Source organism: Athene noctua, chromosome 23, assembly GCF_965140245.1.
Source record: "Athene noctua chromosome 23, bAthNoc1.hap1.1, whole genome shotgun sequence".
NCBI lineage: Eukaryota > Metazoa > Chordata > Aves > Strigiformes > Strigidae > Athene > Athene noctua.
In genome coordinates, this window is record NC_134059.1 from 2,566,243 (window position 1) to 2,587,838 (window position 21,596).

The window sequence follows — 21,596 nt, forward strand, 5'->3', positions numbered from 1 at the left end:
CTTGTGCAGCAGAGATGTCTCCACCAGGGAACATGTAAAATTAGCTGATCAGAATCAAGAGGGATGGATTTTATCCAAACGTGTCTCAGTCCAACATTCTTTTTAGGATGGGATTCACGTTACAGAACCTACAGCAAGCAACTACCAGTCTGTCTGTCCCTCTATACAGAGGCCTTAGGGATTGGGATTAGTAGCTGAGATGACTACTGAAGAAAAAGTCTGAGATGCTGAAAAGACAAGTAGAAAATTATGAAACTAAACATAACCTACAAGCCAGTGACGACTCAGTCCCAAACCTTAAAACGGAGCAAGGGGGCAGCAGCCTGTAACTCCATGTAGCACCTAAGAAACAGTTCTCACAGCCCCACCATCACCACCATGTGAGACCTGATCACAGAGGAGGACCGACACACACCAGCACTCTGCTCACTGACCTTCTGCGCTCCCTGGCTTCCTCAGCTGAGAAGTCCTTTCCTGTAGTTGAGGCAGCACCAGCATTCGCAATACCATTAGCAGAGCCGAGTATAGCACGATTTGTGATTACACCTAGGGGGGTGCTAGTAGAGATGCCCTCTGTATTTTTCTCTACAGCAGAATCAGTTTGTTGCCTGAAAGGGGCTCTGAAATAGAGAAGACATAATGGAAAGCAAAGCAAGTGAACTCAACTGCTGACCAAGACCAGCCACCTCGAGGGAACATTGACAGTTCATTCTCCTTGTTCTAGACTCATGATTTTGTAGAGAACAGCACACATTAAAATGAGTTTTAAAATATTTGTAGAAGAATAAGCAGGAGGAATTCATAGTCTTCACATCCCTGTTTGTAGCAAAAATGATTAGCAAGCGTACCTGGTGAATAAGCAGAAGGAATGAACTCCAAGAGCTTGTACACTGAACACCCAAGAGCAGCCTGAGCAACACACTGTGTGTCTAACAGGGAAGCAAGAGGGCACAATCGACCACTCCAGTGGGTGAAGACCTAAGGTCATATACAGGCTGTTAACTGCCTGCTGGTGCACAGGCACTACCGAAACTGTCCAACATAACCATTCTGGGATTTCTTATCAGCACTTCCCGCGTGGAAGCACACTTCCAAATCCATAATCCAACTCCAGAATTCAGAACTTCCAACCCAAATGCTGATTTTCTGCAGTGTTATCTCAGCTGTGAGCCATTACCTGGTATACCGGTGGGCTGATGCAGTAGTGTTCGCACCGAGAGATGTGGGACAGGAAGAGACAGGTTGCCACGGGGTGCCCAATGAGGTAGATGAACCAATGGTAGTGGGTGAGGTAGCTAGAGATGTATTGCGACTGGCTGAAATGTAGGGACTGCTGAGGTCACTACTTCTACCAAATGAAGCACTGTAAAACATCAAAATCACGTCCTTCAGAGCACAGTAAATATTCAACAGAACATCACCACAGCTGGGCTCTCAGCTGGAAAGGGAGCAAGTATCACATCTTAGCAAAACGTATGCAAGGAGATTAGAGTACACCAGAGTTGCTGCGGGTTGCTCACGCAGGCTAGCGCTAGCAGCATCCCTCTAAGCTAAGCCCAGCTGAGTTTCAGTGAGAGAATAACGGCGTGGAGGTAAATCAGTGAAGATCAGGGAAGGGAAAAACTCTACCGCAGTGGAAGCGGCGCGCACAAAGCATCCCTGTGTACTGGGGAAAGGTAGAAACAATGAGCAAGGATGAGGTTGCTTAAAGCAGGGAAGGAGAGTGTGACATAAGCAGGTCTGGCTGCATCACCTCCTAAGGATGCCCAGTACTTCCAGTTTTAAGAACTTGTTTTCAGTGGCTTAAAGCTTTGGCTAAGATGATCAGTTCAGGCTTTAATTTTCTTTAAAGCATGTTTGGCACAAACTCTGTATTTCTGGAAAATAGCTAGCAAAACTGTGCATAAAAATATTCAAGAATGACCAAGGGAATTATATGTTTTGCCAGTTTAAAACAAAAATCATTACTACTGAAAAGCTGTAGGTGTTTAAGTGCTCATACTTTGGAAAAGAGACAGAAGAAAAGGGCTCTCAAATGAGGATATATGCTTTTGCTCTTTGAGAGAAAATCCACCCTAAGTGGGAGAAGTTGCACATGTCTAAAAACAGACTTGATGAAATCTGGCAAAATCTCCTTACTGCATTTGCCAGAGCCCCATATAAAGGCTGCTTGTTGTCTGCACAGAGCAAACAAGCATACATGCAGGATCTAGGGCCCTGCCACGCCTTTCCCAGCAACTGGTATTCCTGGTTGCTACTGGTCAGACTGGGCTGTCTGCAGGATCAAAGTCTAGGAAGGCTGGAAGGCTGCCTCTCACCTCCTGCATCCTAATGACTCCCATGCCAGTGCACATGGAGGAAAGTGGTTGCACCAGAAATAAAGGCTGACCTAGAGGAAAAGCAGACTGGGACAAAGAGCTGCAGGTTTATGGGAAAGCCAGGGACAACGGACTGGAACTAGAAGTCAACACCAGAGTAAGAGTCAGAGAGAGTAGCCCGAGGCCAAAATAAAAAGGGGCAGGACAACAGCCAAGGACAGGAGGTCAGCAGAAGGATCCAGTCCAATTCACTTCGGCACCCAATTTACAAATCAGTTTTACGTGCCAAGGCTCCCAGCCAGCTCAGGACAAGCAGCTGGTCCCTAGACAGCCAAAGAAGAGAACGGGGCATCCTGGAAGACCTCCATGGGGGGGAACCTTACATTCGGGCTCTTCAGTTGACGGCTGCTTACCATATCCAGAGCACAAAGGAACAAGCAAGTTATTGTCACCAGGTAGCAACCTCCACCCTAAACAGAGCTTCCTCTGCAAAGCGGCCCCTGCCTGGAGCATGGGGGAGCAGGAAGTCCTGTTGGAAGCAAGTGCCTCCCTTCTTGGCTCTCTGCAGCAGAGGAAAAGGCCAAGCCCTGGAGATGGGCTGGGAGGAGGGTGCGAGCAGCGAGCTAAGCCTGCCTGGCGTGGGTGTGCAGAGCAAGCAGCCGTGAAATTGCAGATGTGAGTGTACTGAGGAGATGATGGTAGTGGAGCGTGCACGGGAGGAAGGAACAAGAGGAGTGGCAGGGGAAAAGGTGGCAACCCTGGGGAGAGCAGGGTTGATGTGGCACCATCCTAGGAGAGCCCAAGGCAGAGAGGGTGGACCACAAGGGGTGGCTGCAAAAAAGAGAAGGAACCTGGTCAGGAAAGGAGGACACGGGAGGGTTATTGAGTAAGACCTGACAAGGACTGCCCTTCAAAAGGGAAAGGTAATGGGTGAAAGGGGAGACAAGAGGATGGGAGCAACACCTGGGAGAGCAGAGATGTGGGCAGGCTGATAGGGGAAGGAGGAGGAATGGAGGAAGAGAACATGGTGATGGTGTTGTGCCAACTCCTACATGCACATGCCCCGGGTCGGAGAAATGTGGTGCTGGGGCATCACACATACACTCTTGCTCACAAGAAGGGAGCCAAGGCATTGTCAGCTCTACAGGAATTCACCTCCCCACCCTGTCACCCTGCATGGGTGGCATGGCACAGTCTGAGGAGGCCTCTAAGGCAATTATTAAATGGATCACATTTGATCTGAACAGGACCAGAAATTGCAAGAAAAAGGTTAGTTGGGGAATCTTGTTAATTAACAGCTGTGTTCATATGAATCTGTAAAAGGGAGGATTATGAATTTATGCTAAAGAATTCAACATTAGAAATAAAAAAAAAGGCACTGACATACTGCTACTCTTCTCTAACATAATCACCATAACATAACCATCAGGGAAGAAGCAATGAAATGGAAAGCAACATTTCAAATCAACAAAAAGAAATACTTTTGAAAACAGCTAAGGCAAGTAGAATTCAAAATCTTAAAAACCTTTAAGACCTTTAAAAGCTTCCACACATTCTGATAAAAAAGGTCTGTACAAAACATGTTTTTTTGTTTTTGTTTTTTTTTTTAAACACACTGCCATAGGGTATTGCAGAGATCAAAACAGGATTTGCTTATGGAAGTTGGCCACAGTGGTGGCTATTAAGAACAATGGTTAAATATAACTCCTGGCTCCTAAATTTATGATTGCTGGAAGCAAAGAGAGTGTGGGAGGTAGAAGACTTCTCTTAAGCTATCCTAGCTGTGGCAACTTCTCCTTCAAAACCAGTTGCTGTCAGAAACAGCCTGGATGGCATGGACTGTTGGCCTGACTCACTGTGATGGTTTTTAGGTGAAGAAAACCAGGAAGAAGGCACATACACCAATATGTGAAATGAACTGCGTGAAAAAGTGATTTCATTCTGGTGTGTGTGATCCCCTCCCATGAGGCATCACTTATCGCTGATGTCAAAGGAAGGATGCTGAATTAACTCAATATGCCATGCCAGTTTTCCTTCAAATCCTTTAATATACAGGCAAAGTGAACTGGCTGTTCGAAGGCCAATATGCACCAAATTGGAGAACAGGCTGTCAGAACAGGGTTCAGTGAATTTTTGGGCTAGTGGTACACCCATAGAGAAAGCAGAATGAATGACAGTCACCACCATTACAGAGAGAGCTTTAACATTTGCTTCAACTAAAGGTGAAGAACATTTGCAACACTGCTGCAAGTTATCTAGTTCCTTTTTGGAAGAAAAGCCATTTTCAACATCTTAAGATGATCTCTTGCTGCTCTTTACTCTCTGTTTGGGGGTCATGTAAAGCACTTCTAGAACATAACTAGAACTTAAGTAACCTCCATAACATCTCTTTATGGAGATTAGTTAAATGCTAAGGTAAAGGGGAAATGCAGATGTACAGAAGTCATCCTCTCAGTATTTTCCAAGAATGTCAAGTTCACTTCAATTCTTCCTCTCTCAGAACAACCTTTTATCTTTTGGAGCTGTATTCAGAGTTTCATTAATACTTGGAAATGACAAAGAGCTTATTCTTGACAGGCAACCAGGTTCCCTTCCTCATCTTAGAGGTTTGATGCACAAGGCTGGAAAAATCAGAGGTTCAATATGATTATATTTAATTTCTCTGTGTTCTCCTATAGAAACCCATGAGATAAAGGTCAAATTGATCATGATTTTACTGTTTGTACATAAAATACAAAACCATTGATCTCTATAAAAAGTACACTTTATTCCTACCTAGCAAAGCTATTCTCTGTAATTGCTTGTAAACCAACACTCTCCTGTGAAAGGCCAGAATTCAGCCTTTGTGACAAAAAATAGGTGTTAGCAAAATACTACTGCCAGCCAAAACCTTCACTCATCTCTGTATAGTTTAACCAAGGAAATACAGTACAACTATGTGAATGTAATACTAAATCTGGTTCTGGATTAGCTGAGATAACCAGGCAATGTTTGTAAAACTTCAGCGGCCAGCCATGAGAGTGACTGGACTGTCTCTCAGACTAGGGAACAGTAAGGCACGCCAGCTGCAAGAGGCAACATTTTACCAATGTAATCAGCTGTGGCTGGTCGGACTGCCTTTGAGAGAGACAAGCTACGGAGGCTGGCCTGTCATCATGTCCCAGGATAGATGTGAAGTCACTGGAATGGATCAGCAGCCCAGGAGAAGTCTACTGCTTGAAGTGGCTGTTTCACCTTTTGTGGAAATGGGTCTGTATGTGCTCAGCAATTGGACAGACACATCCTTGAGCACAACTTACCTCTACCAACATAACTACTACAGCACAAAAAACCTCCTCTTCCCAAATATCTCAAGCAATTGTTCCATCTTTAGGACAGTTTAGTTCAGGGTCTAGAATCTGGTGAAACACAATCTAAAACCTTGAAATATTTTTGCCTTTTTCCGTAAGCACAGATCAAATGGCTTTGCAGCGTGACATGTTTATACACGCACGTTTCTCACAACTGAGATGAAAACTCAGTAACGTATTATTTGTCTTAACAGAGCAGGGCATTCATTGCCCTCATTCAGAGGCAGCCATTATCTGGTACTTCAAGGAAACTGAACCTCTGCCTTCCAAAGGGGTAAAAGATACTGCCAATTAAAAAAAAGTTACACACAGGATTGCTTTCCTTATTCCACTTGGATAGTTTACCAACAATCAGCCTCTACAATTTCACATACACTATGAAGCAGAAGCAGCTTCCTTACTGCCACAAAAAAACGGCTGGAGACAGTCTTACTCCTTAGCAAGTGCTGTAAGTCATGCACAAAAACACTGCCACTTTTCTGATAATGATGCCATAAACATGGACTAACATAAACCAAAATTAGAGATAATCTACGACTTACCTGTCAATAGCTATTTGAACAGTGCTTTCAGACTGTAATTACTTTATTCTTTTTTTATGATCAATTTTGGGTTTACTATCTTACCATAATACTAGCATAAAACTGGGAAATCACTTAGCATTTGAATTATACGAACAAAAGTATTTAAATTTAGTTCAGCAATTTACAAATCAACAAAAATGATGGCCTTTAAAAATACTACTTAGCATGACAAATGTCAGCAAGTCTTAATGTTGATTTCCTGCTCTCAGCAGAAGAGGGTCCCAAGGCCAGTTACCGTGATGAAGTAAGCAGCAAGCAGGAGGCTGAAGTCTGGGAGGCACATTAAGAGTAGAACTGACTGCCTGGGAACCCATGTAAGACAGAACTGGACATACCTTTTCAAGTAGGTAGATACGTAGGTAGTAGGTGCACCAGAATGGGGAGCTTCGTTTCCCTTTGATTCATCCCTCCACGGCTGCCGGGTGTAAGAGCCGCTGCGCACTAGGTTAACAGCTGATTCTCTAATCCAGGAGAGAGCACAAGGTTTGTTCAGAAAAACTTCTAGAGTCTGCTTTTGGCTCCTTTACAGTTCCACATCACAAATCCTTCCCTTACACCTATGTGCATTGCTGTTCACATGTGACAACTCACTGAAACACTTCTGGCCTTAACATCAGATTGTTACTGCCAGCTTACTTAAGAATTACCAGATGATGTAACGTTTTGCATAAAGAGGAACAAGATCCTTTTGACTCAGAAAAGTTGCAACTGAAATTTAGATTGCCCATACAAGTAATTTAACACATTATTTAATGTCATTTGATATTCTCTCTGCCATCTTGTATCAAACAACATTGCATAAAATGGACAGATATTGCAGTTACAGGGGAAGTTTTTATCCCCTGAGGTATCCAGGCAATGACAGTAAAGCAATTCAGTATGGCAAATACTTTGCTATATTTAGCAGCAGAAAACAAAGTATTTGGCAATATCTAAAACTACTTGACAAGTTATCAATAAATTACTAGCAATCCTGTTTATCATCGTTATCTGAAATCTCGGCTACTTTTCCCAATACACACTTCAGCAGTATGTCCTTTTCTAGTCTTGGACGGGACCTCCAGCTTGTAATGCGACACAAATCCATTCACTCGTCAGCCTGCAATTATTTTTCATTTTTCAATTGCCGTGTCCATGCTGATGCCCTTTCAGACACCTGTGGGTTCCATGAAGTGAAACTCAGCTGTTTTGAAAGGAAAGAATACTGGGAAAAATCTGTACTACACAGTATGTCTGGGCACCATCTGTTCATGCAGGCCAATTCTCCTCATTCCCTACTTTACCAAGCAAAGGACACTTATCAGCAGTCAGCTGGCTATGCCACTCAATATGAGCCACTGCCAAAACTGCTCAAGCTTATCAGCAGACACAAATTGTCTGCTAAACTCCAAATCACAGTGACTGGCTGAGATTAAGCAAGAACGCAGCAGGGAGGTTCCAGCAAAAGATCAGCAAAGAGTCTCAAACTGTGCTGAAATTCTCTCAGGGTGGTCATCTGCCATGACTTCTTCACAACAATTACAGTTCACAATGACTTCTCTGTATGTGCCTTTCTGCCAGAACTGTGGAAGTGGCTAGAAATGAGACTAAGCTCAAATTTTACTCCTTTTAGCATTAAGTGTGAAGAACCTGTTTGTAGAGATTAGCTCCTCAAATGTAATTTAGGAGACTAGATATTTATCCCATTTATACTGTGGTTCTGTCCAGGGGCAACTACACACATTCACCATAAAAAAACAACCCCTGCAGTGGAAGCGGTTCCACACATGAGAGAGTTCACAAACTCATGTAAATCAAAAAATGACAGATGTGAACAAAGGGACTGAAGGTGACTACTGACCAAGTGACAGAAGTACACGTGTAGGTGCCAGCTACAAAATGAGGCCCTTGTACATAAAAGGAGAATCTATGCATAAATCTAGTTTCCTGGATGGAGACTATATATGTATGAATACAGGGGTGGAGAAACCAGCCTGTTGCTCTGCTCACCTGAATGAAAAGTAACGTACCAGAAACTCTTATAGATCACATAGCTCTAGATACTGTAAATTCCTGTGTACTTGGGACTGCTGAAAAAATACATGAATACAGAAAAAAAAAGTATTCTGGAGGAACTATCAACAGGACAGAAGCTGAGCATTAAGTTCAGTCTCACCTGTTTTCTTTTTCTTCTATATCGCTTGTACTGCTTAGTCTTCTTGGGGCTATTGTGGCAAGATAGCTCTTGTTGTCTTTATCCTGGGGAAGCAAAAGAAGTACCTAAACTGCACAGCTGTTACACTTCCAGCAAGTTCAGTGACAACTAAATTCATGTTCAAATTTCTTCAACTAAGAAGGCATTTTCCTGTCTAAGGACAACAGGTTTAAGGCACGCTCTTGCATACCGCAGCATAGAAGTATCAGTTCTGAAAATGATTTCCTGAAGAGCACACTAGTGAATAAAAGCAGCTTCTGATTAGAACTGTCAGAGAATCACAGAATCATAGAACGGTTTGGGTTGGAAGGGACCTTTAAAGCTCATCTAGTCTAACCTCCTTGCAACAAGCAGGAACATCTTCAACTAGATCAGGTTGCTCAGAGCCCCGTCCAACCTGACCGTGAATGTTTTCAGGGATGGGGCATCTACCCACGGACAGCAAAGTTACAGCTAGTGAATATGTAGGATGGGATTCACAAATACAGCTGGTATAGGAGGAATCCATATAGACAACAGTGAAGAAGAATTTCCACTGCAGGTATGTGCTGCTCTCTGGATTAGTTATTTTCTGGTAAAGAACAAGCCATGCCAGATCGACAGCCCTTGTTCATTGGCAACCCACTGCAAACTGAGCAGGAATTAGGTCAAAGGGGCACTGAACTCCAGTTCTGCAAGACCAACCGATAGGATAGGAGTAATTTTGAAAAGAAAGAAAAAAGAATGAAAGTGATCCAAGTTTGTTATGCATACAAACCCCAACAATAACTCGAAAGGGAGAGGGTCTTAAACCTCTGAGGTAAAATCTACTCAACTGGGATGCACCAAAGCATCTTTGCTGAGAGCCAAACCTTTTCTTTGTTGTCTAATAATGCAGATATCCGAGGACTTGACGAAGAGCGGTAGATAGAAGTCTTATCTCTCTGCGCCTCACGAGTAGCAGCGACTTCACTCAACATGTTGTGACTGCCAGTCTTCCGTAGTCCCAGCCGCCACGATGAAGGTGACTCATCCTTCTGCTCGTCTGACTTGCTGAGCCAACTGAACTGTAGAGGAGAAAAAGGGACATTTGGAAGAAGAGCACTGCAAGACACAATAATTTCTGAAAGCATTTCAATAAGCCCCAGTTTTTGCTGGGCTACACATGTAAACGCAAGATGGAGTGACTTTGATTTCCTGCTTAGCTTTAGTTACAGGACATAGCGGAAGGTGAACTCACAGGGGCACAAACTGCTGTAGTGCCCTCATCCCCAAGGCTGAAAGAAGCCTTCTGTCATTGCGCAGCTCCCTTTGCCTACACAATGCCCTCCTCCAGCTTTGCAGAAAGGATATAAGGAACAATCAAGCTTTTATTAGCACCTGTTTAGGAAAGGGGAATTATTCAGTCAAGACAGAAAACCAACAAGAGTAATCAACTCTTTTGGGACTAGCTGCAAATAAAACCCTTACACAAATCAAACTGGAGAGAGTCCAGGCGAAGTCATTAAGATCAGGGATCTGGAGCCCACAGGATGTAAAGGGAGAGACTGAGGCTTGTTTAGCATGGAAAAGAGAAGGCAAAGAAAGGATTTAATTGCTGTGCTACTTGGGGGGGTGGGGTTGCAGAGGATATGGAACCAGACTTCTCAACAGTCTGCAGTGAAAGGAGAAGGAAACACAGGCAAGTTCCAACATAGGAAATCCCAACTGACATGAAGGAAGACATACCTCCTGGTAAAAGCACTTCTGCACTGGGACAGGGAGCACAAGAGCGGGGCATCTCCATCCTCAGAGACTTTTTAAATACCCAGCTGAGTTCAGGTAGTTGAAAGCAACATGACACAGGCTTGAAGTTGGCCTTGCTTCAAGCAAGAGGTTGGACTACAGGCTTGTAGAGGCCCACTCTAGCTTAAACCTTTCTATGGTCAGGTAACTGCATATTCTATACATACTGCAGAATGGACTTTCATGCTTTTTGTTACATGAGGCACTTCTGACAAGCATATATTATTCCTCAAATATACAACTGCTTAAATATACAACTTTAGTTATATTTATCAAGTCTTACAAAAAGATGCCTACTGCCATTCAAGAATGGAGTCCAGGCGCTGCAAGACATACTTCTCCAAAGACAGGGGCTCAAACACCAAGTTGTATAGGAAATAAAGCAAACAAAATATTAAGAATTACTGGAAAAGAATAGAATATGAAACACAACATCCTTATGCCTCTGTGTTACTGCAGGGTAAAAATGACATCCTTGTTATCATCCACAGCTTGGCTCCACAGCTCAAAAGCAGTAAGAAGGGAAAGAGACTCAAAGAAAGGCAGAAAGAATGAGTAGAGCAAAAGAGCTTTTGTGTGAGGAGCTATTCAGTGTATCAGGAGTCTCCAGGCTGAGATATGACCAAGGTACACAAAAGCCTCAGTGGCACATAGAAGGGTAAGGATCAGTTATTCCTTGTTTCTTCCCATGAAGGAACTGGGGGCAATAAAGAAAAGCAGTGTGAGGCAGCTTAATAAAACAGGCGCAGGAGGCTCTCTGTACAATATGCAATTAAGCTGAAAAACCTTTGCCATTGGACATTGTATGATCCCAAACATTATGGGCACTCAAAAAGTGACTGCGTAAATTCATAGAGGAAAAGTCCAACAGGGGTTACTGAACACAAAAAATACCACAGGTTCAGCAAGTCCCTGAAATGCAAATTGCTAGAAGATGGGAGAGAAGTCCAGCTAGATTCTGTCTTCTCTAGTATCTTTTGATGGTTAATGTCAAGGGCAGGATACTGGGGTAGACAAGGCTTTTGGCCAAAGCTGATATAAGCATTATTATACGATATTCTACATAACAAAAAACATCTGACATTATCCAGAATAAATGAAGTTACTGGGGAGCTCTGCCCTCAAACTCATTGACTCAAGACTGCAAAGATAAAATTATCACTGCAGTACTTTAGCAATGTTTCTTAGCTAATGTTATTTTAATGCAGATGCGCAGAGTTAATCTGTACTCCACCAATTCTAGCACTTCCAGTCTACTGAGCTACACAGCTCTAACGCTTTAATGTAGTTTTGACACTTTCCTCAGAAAAAGCTCAAAACGTCAGTAAAAGCTGCCTTCCATAATTTCTGAACAACATAGAAACAGCACATATTAATAACTCCACAAATGGAGGGCAACACAACACTCATAATTTCCCATATAAAACCCAATCTGACAAAGAGTTACAGAAGAATTAAACATGTAAGAGAAGGCAAAGTAGCCGATCTTAAGTCATCAAGGTCTAATGACTGCTTTGCACACAGGTCCACTTCTATACCCTAACAGCCTTAGTCTGCTTTAAACAGCTCAGATGAGTGAGAACCATACTCTGCAGCTCAGAAAAAGTTAACTGACATGCTCACACTTCCCACTATCTTTCTACCTTTAATACTTCCTCTGCTAAGCCAGAGTTGAACAATTCCCAGAGGAGCTCTGTTTCATTTGATCTGGACGAGAAGTTAGACTTAGTAAGCATGTCAAAAATAAAAAATTGTGGCTAAGAAAGAAACATTTTCCCTCTAACATGTACCTAGTGCTTCAGACTCTGGCAAGGTGCCTGCACTGTATATCTGTTCTCCATATTCTGGTGCAAAAAGAATCCAGAAGCGTAAATCCTCAGCAGAACACAGAGTCTCGTGGTGCCATCTAGCTGAGTGACATGAGAGCTGGAGAATTCAGATAAGAACTCTACTTCACCTTTAAAAAGCTTTCATAGCCTAGCTAGGAAAGCCAGCCAGATGCAAACTTTATCCTCTCTGCTTACTGGGCTGTAACATCACGGCACTGAATCAACTGAGTTTGGTAAGTCAGAGGCACTTCAGATGATGATGCCAAATTCACTGCTGATACATCAGCAGGAACCATCTTTGGTGAAAGATCTCCTGCTGGTGAGGGATTGGTATCAGCTATCTCAGAACTGACAGTGACAAACCACTTGCAGTAAGCAGGGTTTCCCTTGTGAGCAGAGCAATTTGCTTTGGAGGGTAAGAGATTCAAGAGGAACCTTATCGTAGAAACATCCCCCTCTGTACCAGTCCTATACTGTTAACAGCATCTTTATCAAAACTGCATACTATCATGATTTCCTAAATTCAAGTCTTATAACTCCTCTGAAAATCAGTTTCAGAGCATCCATTTCCCAGTAAAACCTACTGCTTTCGAGCACTGTTGGAGTCCCCATTGATTCCAAATTCACTTACTCTTCTGGCAGATGCAGTGAAGGAGTTGGGCTCGGGTGGTGGTATTTGCTCAGTGGTGCTAGGCCTGGTTTCATGGCTGGAGTGGTTGGCAAAGGGCTCTTCCTTCCTTTCTACAATTTTAAACAAGAAGAGAAACCAAATGTTTCAGTATTGTACTTCCAAGGCCCCTCTTTACAAGCACAGTGTGCACTAAACTCAAGTTCAGCACTGCTGTGACCTCAGTACACCTTAGATCATAAAGATGATGTCCGTGCCAAGGCTAACCAGGGCTTTCTGCAAGGAGGCTTTCCACTTACTAAAAAGTATGAACAGCCACATTTCCCAGGCAAAGCTTTTGAGTTTTATCCCCATCAACAAGTAAAATCTTTGCAGAAAGCACCTTAAGGAGGACAAACAGATTTTTTTTGTTTATTCACAGATTTGTTTCCTCTCAGGGATTGTTCTTCCCTTGTAAAACTTGGGAAGAAAAGCAGAACATGCCATTCCTAGAATAGTACGTGAATATGCATTATAGCACACGTCCCCGAGTGGGCCTGGTGGTGGATTCCATTGCACAGTTCTGCTGCACTTCCTTATGCTGGTTATCTGGTCTTCTACAGCAAAATCCATTTTTCTACATGAAGCTAGGACTGATTCCCAAAAAAAATCTTTAACAGGGCTCAAATCAAGCTAAGCAAACCCTGTCAAAGCTCACAGCTGGCTCCCTGCTTGTTAGACAAGTGCAATTGTCCAGTATTAAAATTTTTTTTGTATCTAAGCACCATGCTTGACATAAGAACATCCACCAGACCAGGGAGACAGTAAGCAGAAACTACATCTCAGGCAATAGGTTCAATTGACAGGAGTGCACAGGGCTTTAAGACAGACTATTTACCAAACACAGCCACATGCAACCTGCCTGAGAAATGATGTACCTACATCAACAAAACAATGTTTTCTTCTCACAGCTATGAGTGCCTCACACAGTCATGGTTTTGAAAAAACAAAGTCATTTTACGTGTAAGCACCCGAACAGTACTAGCAAATGAGTCATGTGCAGTGAATAAATATTTTCTATTACATATAAGAAAGCAGTTTGGTATGGAGCATCTGTGAGTGTGGCACCTTGGAGCACGAAGATCTATCTTTCTGAAACAATGTTCTCACTCCTAGAAAACAGGATTCAAAGGACACGGAAAACAGAAAAGAGAAGTCAAAAGAAACATTTACAATTATTAACAAGCAGTAAGCAGGACTGACAGATCCAGAATTAAAGAGACAAAGATGCATCTACCCTAGGAAGGTCTGCATGATAGTGAAGTGTCAGCTACCCTTCCCTCTCTGTGTTGTGTCAGAACTTCCATCAGTCATGTAAATAGAGTATTTCATTTCTTGAGCCTAACACTCAGATGTGCTGCACTTTCAAACAGCCCTTTTAGGAAGGGGCAGTAGGTTACCCATTTCTCCTTGCAGGCCTGGCTTGACATACAGCAGTCCACAGAAATGCACAGACAAAAAAATTACATGCTTGCCATTTGCTGATTTCTTGAGACTGAAGCCTGTAAAACTGGGGAGAATTCTGGACATCACAGAAAGGGGAGAACAGACCTGACCTGACAGCCAGCAGGCTTTACAGGCTGGGCTAGATGGTGACTGGTAGTCTGTTCTGGAAGTTTATAGTACAGAGGTCAGCTTTTAAGGTCAAGCCTAATTACAAGGGCACAAGCTTAAGTGGTAATGACAGGTTGGAAAGAACTGTGAGCAGTGTGACCAGGAGTCAACTGCAGAAGGACAGGCAAAAGTACCTTGTACCAGCAGCATGAGAGAGTGCGTTTCCACAGACATCACTACCTCTACGGGAGGATCCCACATTTTATTTTACTAAAATTTCAGCAATAGACATTAGGAATTCCAATCAAGGGAAACCAGCAAGAATTAGTTCAATCACCCCCAAGCAGATCTGGCAAGACCAAAAATTTAGTTCTCTAATTTGGCATAGATTTAGTTCTCTAATTTGGCATAAATACAATTTTTCTTAAGGGTCTCTGGTTGTTTCATTGTTTGCTTGTTTTCTTTTTTAAAAAAAAGCTTCCCTGACCTGTTTTAATTCACAATAATTATGTATTGTAATAGTTACCAGCACAGAAAATGACCAGATAATTTTACACTGATCTTTCTCTTGTTTACATAGAGCCCAATGCCAAATTGTTAATTGTCCTCAAGATGAATAAAATGGCATTAATGCACTTAGCTTCCTGTTGGAAGAACACAAATTTCTTCCAGACTGTAAGAAACATGGTACTCTCTGAAGCACTCCAGGAATTTCACTGCTCACCTCTTCAAATTTCTTCTCCTCCCACAGCCTCTGCAAATTCAACAGATTTATCGCAACCTGAGACCCTTCAAAACATACCTCAAAATAAACTGTATTATAGTGCCAGATTCTACTTTGACCTGCCTTATGCTCAGTTGCCAAAGGAGTTAAAACTTCTTGGTTTAAAAAGATCACTCATAACAATATTTCTGCTTTTTTTTTTTTCCTTCATCTGGACTTTGAATGTTTTGGAACAACAGCCATCTTCTACCTGTCCAGCACTGCTCAGAATTACAAAGCTATGTGAATATTAGATATCAGAAGGAAATGAAGAGGAATAAGGAAATAATTTCCATATTTTTAAAAACAGGTCTACTGTATCCATTTGAGCATTTAAAATGTGTAGCAGATAATAAAGAATAATTGTTAAGACCGTCTTTGAAACTAGTAATACTGTGACATTTATAGTTTTCTATGAAAAGCTATTTTTCATCCCTTTGGAGCCCTCCTATAACATGTGGGCTGATGTTGTTATCTCATGAATCTTGTTTTAAAAAAAGCACCAAAAATGTGCACCCCATTCATATGCAGCTAGGCAACTATGTTCACATCCAGCTGGACAAGTCCATGTTCATTTTATTAGAGATTTGAAAAGTTTACAAGGTAGGGTTTCGATTCTGATTGAAATTTCCCAGAGGAGCCAACAATCTCTCTGGGAAAGGAAAGCACAGGTAACAAAGCCTGATGCTTAATCATTATTTGAATGCTTTTTGTCTTTGATTTGTTTTAGCTTTAGCAGTTTGAAATAATTAGTATAACGTGCTTTGCTCAGTGAGTTAACTCAATAAAAAGACTCGCTCTGGCTTTACACACAATTTAATGCCGAGTGATGTAGCACCTTCTTTCTTGAAGGATCTTATGCTGTTCCTGAATCAAACACCACACAGCTCCACTTCTTACAGCCATACATATGTCAGAGGTGTTTTGGTCAAGTTTCTATCCTGTTTACAAGAATTGGCACACAGCTGTACAGGGCTGCTCTCTAGTGAAACCCTGATTTATGGAGCAAATAAATGTGACTTCTACTGCATGCCTGTTTCTACCTCTGACTTCTCCGCTACATCTGCTTGATTTAAAAGCCAATAGATTATTTCACCCTGTTACTGTCATACCCAAATAGCTTTTGTAACTACCAGGTCTTCAAAGACCAGGCAGGTCCCAACACCTCTCATACTGTGATAAACATCGTAACTGATCTAATTAGAACCTAGTTGATAATTTTACTGAAACAAGAAGCAGGACAAAACTTTAAATTACACTTCTCTGCAAGGACTTATTTATTAGTTTATTGGGATATAGGCCAAGTAAGCTGATGTTAAAAGTAGTTAACCATTAAACACATCATAGTTTAAGATCCATCTCTGTTTGCAGTAATTTTAAATACAAGTCTTGGCTTACTGTAAAATTAAAAATCTTTATTTAAACTTTCTGTGCTGCACATATATGCCGTTTAGACTAATTAAGGAAATGATATAAATTATAGAAAAACGAATGAGAGTAGGATGCCAGCAATATGCTATAAAGGCTAACATAACTCAATGTACTTAATCCTTACTTTCCACTACGTTTTGCAATTATTACACAGCACAGTCAGAAAAAAGCTCCTCATCTCTATAATTACACAGAACAGCTTCAGCCCTTCATTTCATTTCTCTGATCCAAATACAACAACTTTCCTACGTGTTCAATTGCTTTCCTACCATCTTGCAGTAACTGAAGTATTCATCCTGAAATTGGCCAAGAAAAACACTACTGTTTAAGAACAACTGATGAACAATGTGTTATCTTAAATTTAAGTGAGCTGGAAGTAGAAATTAAAATACTATCCACAGGTTTTTGTTTCTAAAAATATGCTGACCCGGGAGTCAGCATTTACATCAGCTTTTCTAGTACATTAGCTACAGAATTCTCCACATCCTATACATATACATTGGAGTAAGCCTTTCAGGATGTATTTACCAACAAAGCAAAAAAAAAACCAAACTAAAAAACAAAGGCAGTTCTCAAGCTGATCTCCTAATATTGCTAGGCTAATCATTAAATCCAAGACTATACCAAGTCTTACCTGACTCCTTTTCAGCATCTGATTCTGAAACTTCATCTTCTTCAGCTTCTTCCTCTTCTTCAGAGCTAGAGCTGCTAGAGTCCTTGGTCTCTTCCTCTATCTCCATGGACTTCAGCGTGTCTTCCTCATAAAGAATCTTCTCTTTGCTGCAAGATATAGAAATTTTAAGGACTACCAGACGAGCGAGTTATTTCTGAGTTCTGCTTCTCAGGAACACATAGACATGATTTGCTACATATAGAACAAGCAAAAGGACAAAATCCATCTAAAGACTCAACATCCCAGCACTTTCAGTACTGCCCATTTGCAATGGATTCCAATGCCAGTTTCACATTTCCTAAATTTACAAGCATTTCTCAATCAAAAAAAATGTGGCGTCTCTTTTCCTAGCATAAGACAACCCACCAGATGGACTGTATGGCTGGGAGCAACTGCAGAGGTGCAGTTCTCAGCCCAAAGGTCAAATTGATACTTGGCAAGAGCAGAAGCTGGGGGACCAAGGACCAGCTCAACTCCTTGTTCTACCATTCAGTGGGTATGCTAAGAAACAGCTCAAATTGTATTTGGGAGCACTCAGATTTAAAAGAAACTGTGAAATGAACATGAACAGCAGTGAACATTTTGAAGCCAGCAGTCAGTTGGGCTCAGCTAACAGATGAAACTGGTCTCCCATTACTCTCTGGGCAGCTTCTTTTCAAAGAGGAAAGAGACATACTTGGTGAAGAGTCCACTTTGAGGCTTGCCGTTCATGTCAGCTTCAATTAGCTTATTCCTCGTCTCCTTCTCACTTCGCAACTGTCAAAAAATCCAAGAAGATTGGAGAAATAATGAAAAGAGACATCTTAACAAGCCACCTCAGCACAATCCAATAATTACCACAGCATAAGGTCATCCCAACCTCATTAGACAAAAAATACTGTGGATTTGTTTAACAAGCCTATTCAACAGAGGCACATCTGCAAGAGCACTGGATGTCTTGGACTACAGCTCCATAAAGGCACAGCTACACACCCAGCATGTCCTTAGAGTCAAGCTGCAATTTAATAAAACCTTCAGAGGAGTCTGCAGCAGCACCTGCTGAGACCCAGAGTCAAATCCTGACTACCCCAGCACCACCCTGCTTCTGTCCACGCAGACAGCGCTGGGGGTCTGCCCACGTGTGTTTGTATGCCCATGAAATCAGGCTAGATTCAGTTAAAAATTTGGTGCCTTTATAGCTATTATTTACTTGCTCTCAAAAGAAAGCATTCAAGTATGCTCTGCACAGGCAACCGATGGATCTCCCACGAGGATGGGGCACTTCTTAAATCTCTCAAATGCCAGCATGAAGTCATCGCACAAGAATATCTGTGATCACTGCAGCAACTGGCATATTTCGCCCAGAGAGCAGCAATATTAATTTTGTCACCACTGATGAACAAAACAGTAACGAAAAAATTGGTTTGGTACCTTCTAGAAGCACAGACACAATTGAGGTAGAAAAGGGATGGCAATTAGAGGCTCACCTTTAAGGCTGTTTCTTTTCTGTTGTGTCTAGCCTAGTTATTCTTACTCTTATGAAAGGAGCCGACACCAGGCACAAGAAGCAAAAACTCTGCAAATTCTGAGCATGGAAAAAACTATCTGGAGTCCAGCAAACAGTCAAAATTTGGGGTACAGCATGCTGTTAAATAAAACTAAGTGCTGGAACACACTAAAGGGAAGTGCAGGAAACAGCCTGCTCCATTCACAGGTAATTCAGAGACTGGGAAAAAAAATCCAAACCCAAATCAAATTAATTGCTTCAAGCAAAGAGAATTCCCTATTCTCTACAGTAATGGCAGCAAATCTTTTAGCAAAGACAACATATTGCTCCATCACAAGATTTAGATTTGAGAGCCATTTTGAAAGTGAAATAACATGCTTAGAGGAATGTCATGCAACTGCCTATTTCATCCTTTAAAAAAAGGGAAGTTTTCTGTTTTAAGTGATCAAAATGGCACACAAACACACATGATAAAAATGGCATTTCTATTAAAAAAAAAATCACATCCACTAAAAAGTGTGATAAAATCTGGATTCTTCTTTTCTTTCGAGTTCTACTATAGCTTGCTACGGTCATTTAATAAATGGAGAAGGCCTTTACACAGTGCTACTACACAGAGAACAAGCTGGGTTGCTAGCCAGCCCCTGTGAGGCAGGAGTAGAAATGGGCTAGCACCCATCCTAAAATTTTCTTGTTATTGTTCTTATTCTTCTTTTCTTTTAAGGACTGCAGTTATCTGCAGAATCCTGGTGTAGTGAGATAGGAGGAAATCCAAAATACAACACTGATAGTATTTATCAACACCTCATTTAGGGAGAAGCTGATTAATTTTTAAAAAGTTTCTGTGAATGTTAAAGATACTATTTAAGGATGACAGCAGCTGTGTTATGATCAGAGCTTGAGTCCTACCACCCACATTGTCAGTTCCTCAAAATACTGTGCTGGGTTTTATCAGCAGTGTTCTCATTATGTCTGTTTCTGAATTCAACGTTTTAAATGATACTGATTTTTTTTTTTAAAAGAAGGTTGGTTTGTTTTTTGAAAGCACCCAAATGAGATAATTGAGTAGACCAGATGAAATAGGAAAAAACACAATCCAAAAACAACTTTCTGGCTTGATGACTGGCTTTACTTTAAGATATATTTTTGCTATCCTTTTTAATGCCAATTTTCTGCTTATAACCCCTTCCAATATCTCCACTGCATTATGAAATGGTAATTTAGTATGGTTTTGAAATCACCATTTTTTTTAGTCCAGAATTCCCTGAAGCTTATAATTTCTTCTCACTCAATGAAAAGTCTCCCAAGGCAGACATGGTAACAGATCTCTTTCTCAACACTGACAGCATATTTCCTTAGATGCAAACACAAATTTGACTTGGGTAATCACTCATTAAGAAAAGATCAGTTTGAAGCTAGAGAGCTTGCCAGCTAACAAAAGCAACTGCAGAATAATAACAATTCCAAAGATGAACGATACATTCCTTACCAGTTTACATAATACTGCATGTCAGCACACTACTGACCTTCTCGATGCAGTCATTCAGTTTTCTAGATTGCTAGCTATTAGAAATATTGGTGTAATTAAAGATTCCAAATGACTAACATGAAAAAATAGCTGGGCCTCAGCTTCCTGCGTCTGTTGATGCCATATGTCTTAGACAACACCTGTGCATGAAAAGGTAATTGGAGAGGTGGAAAATGATCTGCCAGAAACTCACCACAGTCTGTTTCTTCTGGAGCATTTCTAAATGCTCAACTAGTCCCTCATCAGCCACGTCGAATGGCGTCTGGCCCTGATGCAATAAGAGAAGACAAGAGGACATCTGATATGGCATAGTGTTCATATACAAAAAACACCATTCACCAGTGAAGAACAAAGAGAACATGCTCCACATCCTCCCTTCCCAAATGCTGAGTAACACACTTCGCTTCACTCCAGAGCAGGGAAAGCCACACAACAGTGATGGTAGTTTTATGACTCAATCTATGATCAGAGTAACCTTAATCATGAAAGTGCAGTTCCTTGATTGCTGCTGCTGCTCAAATCTAACAGCCGGAACTAATATACCTGAGTTTCCAGGTTTCTAAAAAGGACACTTGTACTGAGAAGGAATGTGATCAACCTGTTTTACTGTATCATCATGTATTTGAACCTCGTGAAAGGCTGCCAATCAGCAGCAGGCCATAAAATTTGGGAGCCATTTCCACATCCATGGCTATTCACAAAATAAACCAGAAAAATCACTTTGGGCACAAAACGAGAAATCAGTTACATTTTCACCGTAACTAATGCTGTAATAACCATTTAATTAAAAACACATAATGAAACCTGATGGCTAGGGGTGACAAATACAGGCTGCCTTGACCATCTGACCAAGCAAGGTAACAGTCCTTGACTGGAAAGAGCAGGTAATGCAGCAAATACAACTGTGCCTGTTTCTTTTCAAGTCTACCAAAATACAAAACCCACACACATTCTGAACACTTTGGAAAAGCACCTGATGGCACTTAAAACAAAGAAGATACCCCGTATTTTGGATGGCATATAGCTCACCATACTAAAATGGCTCCTTCTCATAGAGCCATTTCTTTTACATCAGTTTCCAGCACAGACAGATGCACTCAAACCATACAGTGCCACATTTCTCTTATCAAATTATCTTGCCTGCTTTCATTCCCCGGTGCTGTTCCAAGTACATACAACCTCATTTCCTCCCCAGAAGCGCAACTGAAACCGCTCCAGCAGGAAGCAGTTCACGGACACAGCCTGGGGAGGCAGGGAGGGGAACAAAGAACAACCCTGGACAAGCACACATCAGCTCTTGAAAATCCACAGGCTCTTCAAGGAAAAACTTCTAACTATTACAGGATGGAAGAGGAATTTTTTTTTCCTTTTTTCTTTTTTCCCCTTCCATCTTATTTTCCTTTGCTAATTTCTCATGAGTCTGAGTCAATTTTTCAATTTCCCTTTTTACGACCA

At 41.6% G+C, this 21,596-nt stretch overlaps 1 protein-coding gene across 7 annotated transcripts in view; it reads right to left on the reverse strand.

Annotated features, from left to right (window-relative positions):
- PPP1R12B (protein phosphatase 1 regulatory subunit 12B) overlaps nt 1-21,596 on the reverse strand; it is a 126,805-nt gene that overhangs the window by 63,689 nt on the left and 41,520 nt on the right. For 2 of the 7 annotated variants that reach the window (XM_074925753.1, XM_074925752.1), the window contains exons 6-14: nt 20,335-20,409; nt 17,804-17,883; nt 17,089-17,234; nt 12,671-12,780; nt 9,298-9,492; nt 8,408-8,490; nt 6,588-6,713; nt 1,178-1,363; nt 435-620 (exon numbers count right to left, since the gene is read on the reverse strand). In XM_074925753.1, coding sequence (XP_074781854.1) covers nt 435-620; nt 1,178-1,363; nt 6,588-6,713; nt 8,408-8,490; nt 9,298-9,492; nt 12,671-12,780; nt 17,089-17,234; nt 17,804-17,883; nt 20,335-20,409 — 1,187 coding nt within the window. Of the gene's footprint in view, nt 1-434; nt 621-1,177; nt 1,364-6,587; nt 6,714-8,407; nt 8,491-9,297; nt 9,493-10,314; nt 10,328-11,380; nt 11,394-12,666; nt 12,781-17,088; nt 17,235-17,803; nt 17,884-20,334; nt 20,410-21,596 lie in introns of all 7 variants that reach the window. The other 5 variants (XM_074925758.1, XM_074925756.1, XM_074925755.1 and 2 more) reach the window with 3 other exon arrangements.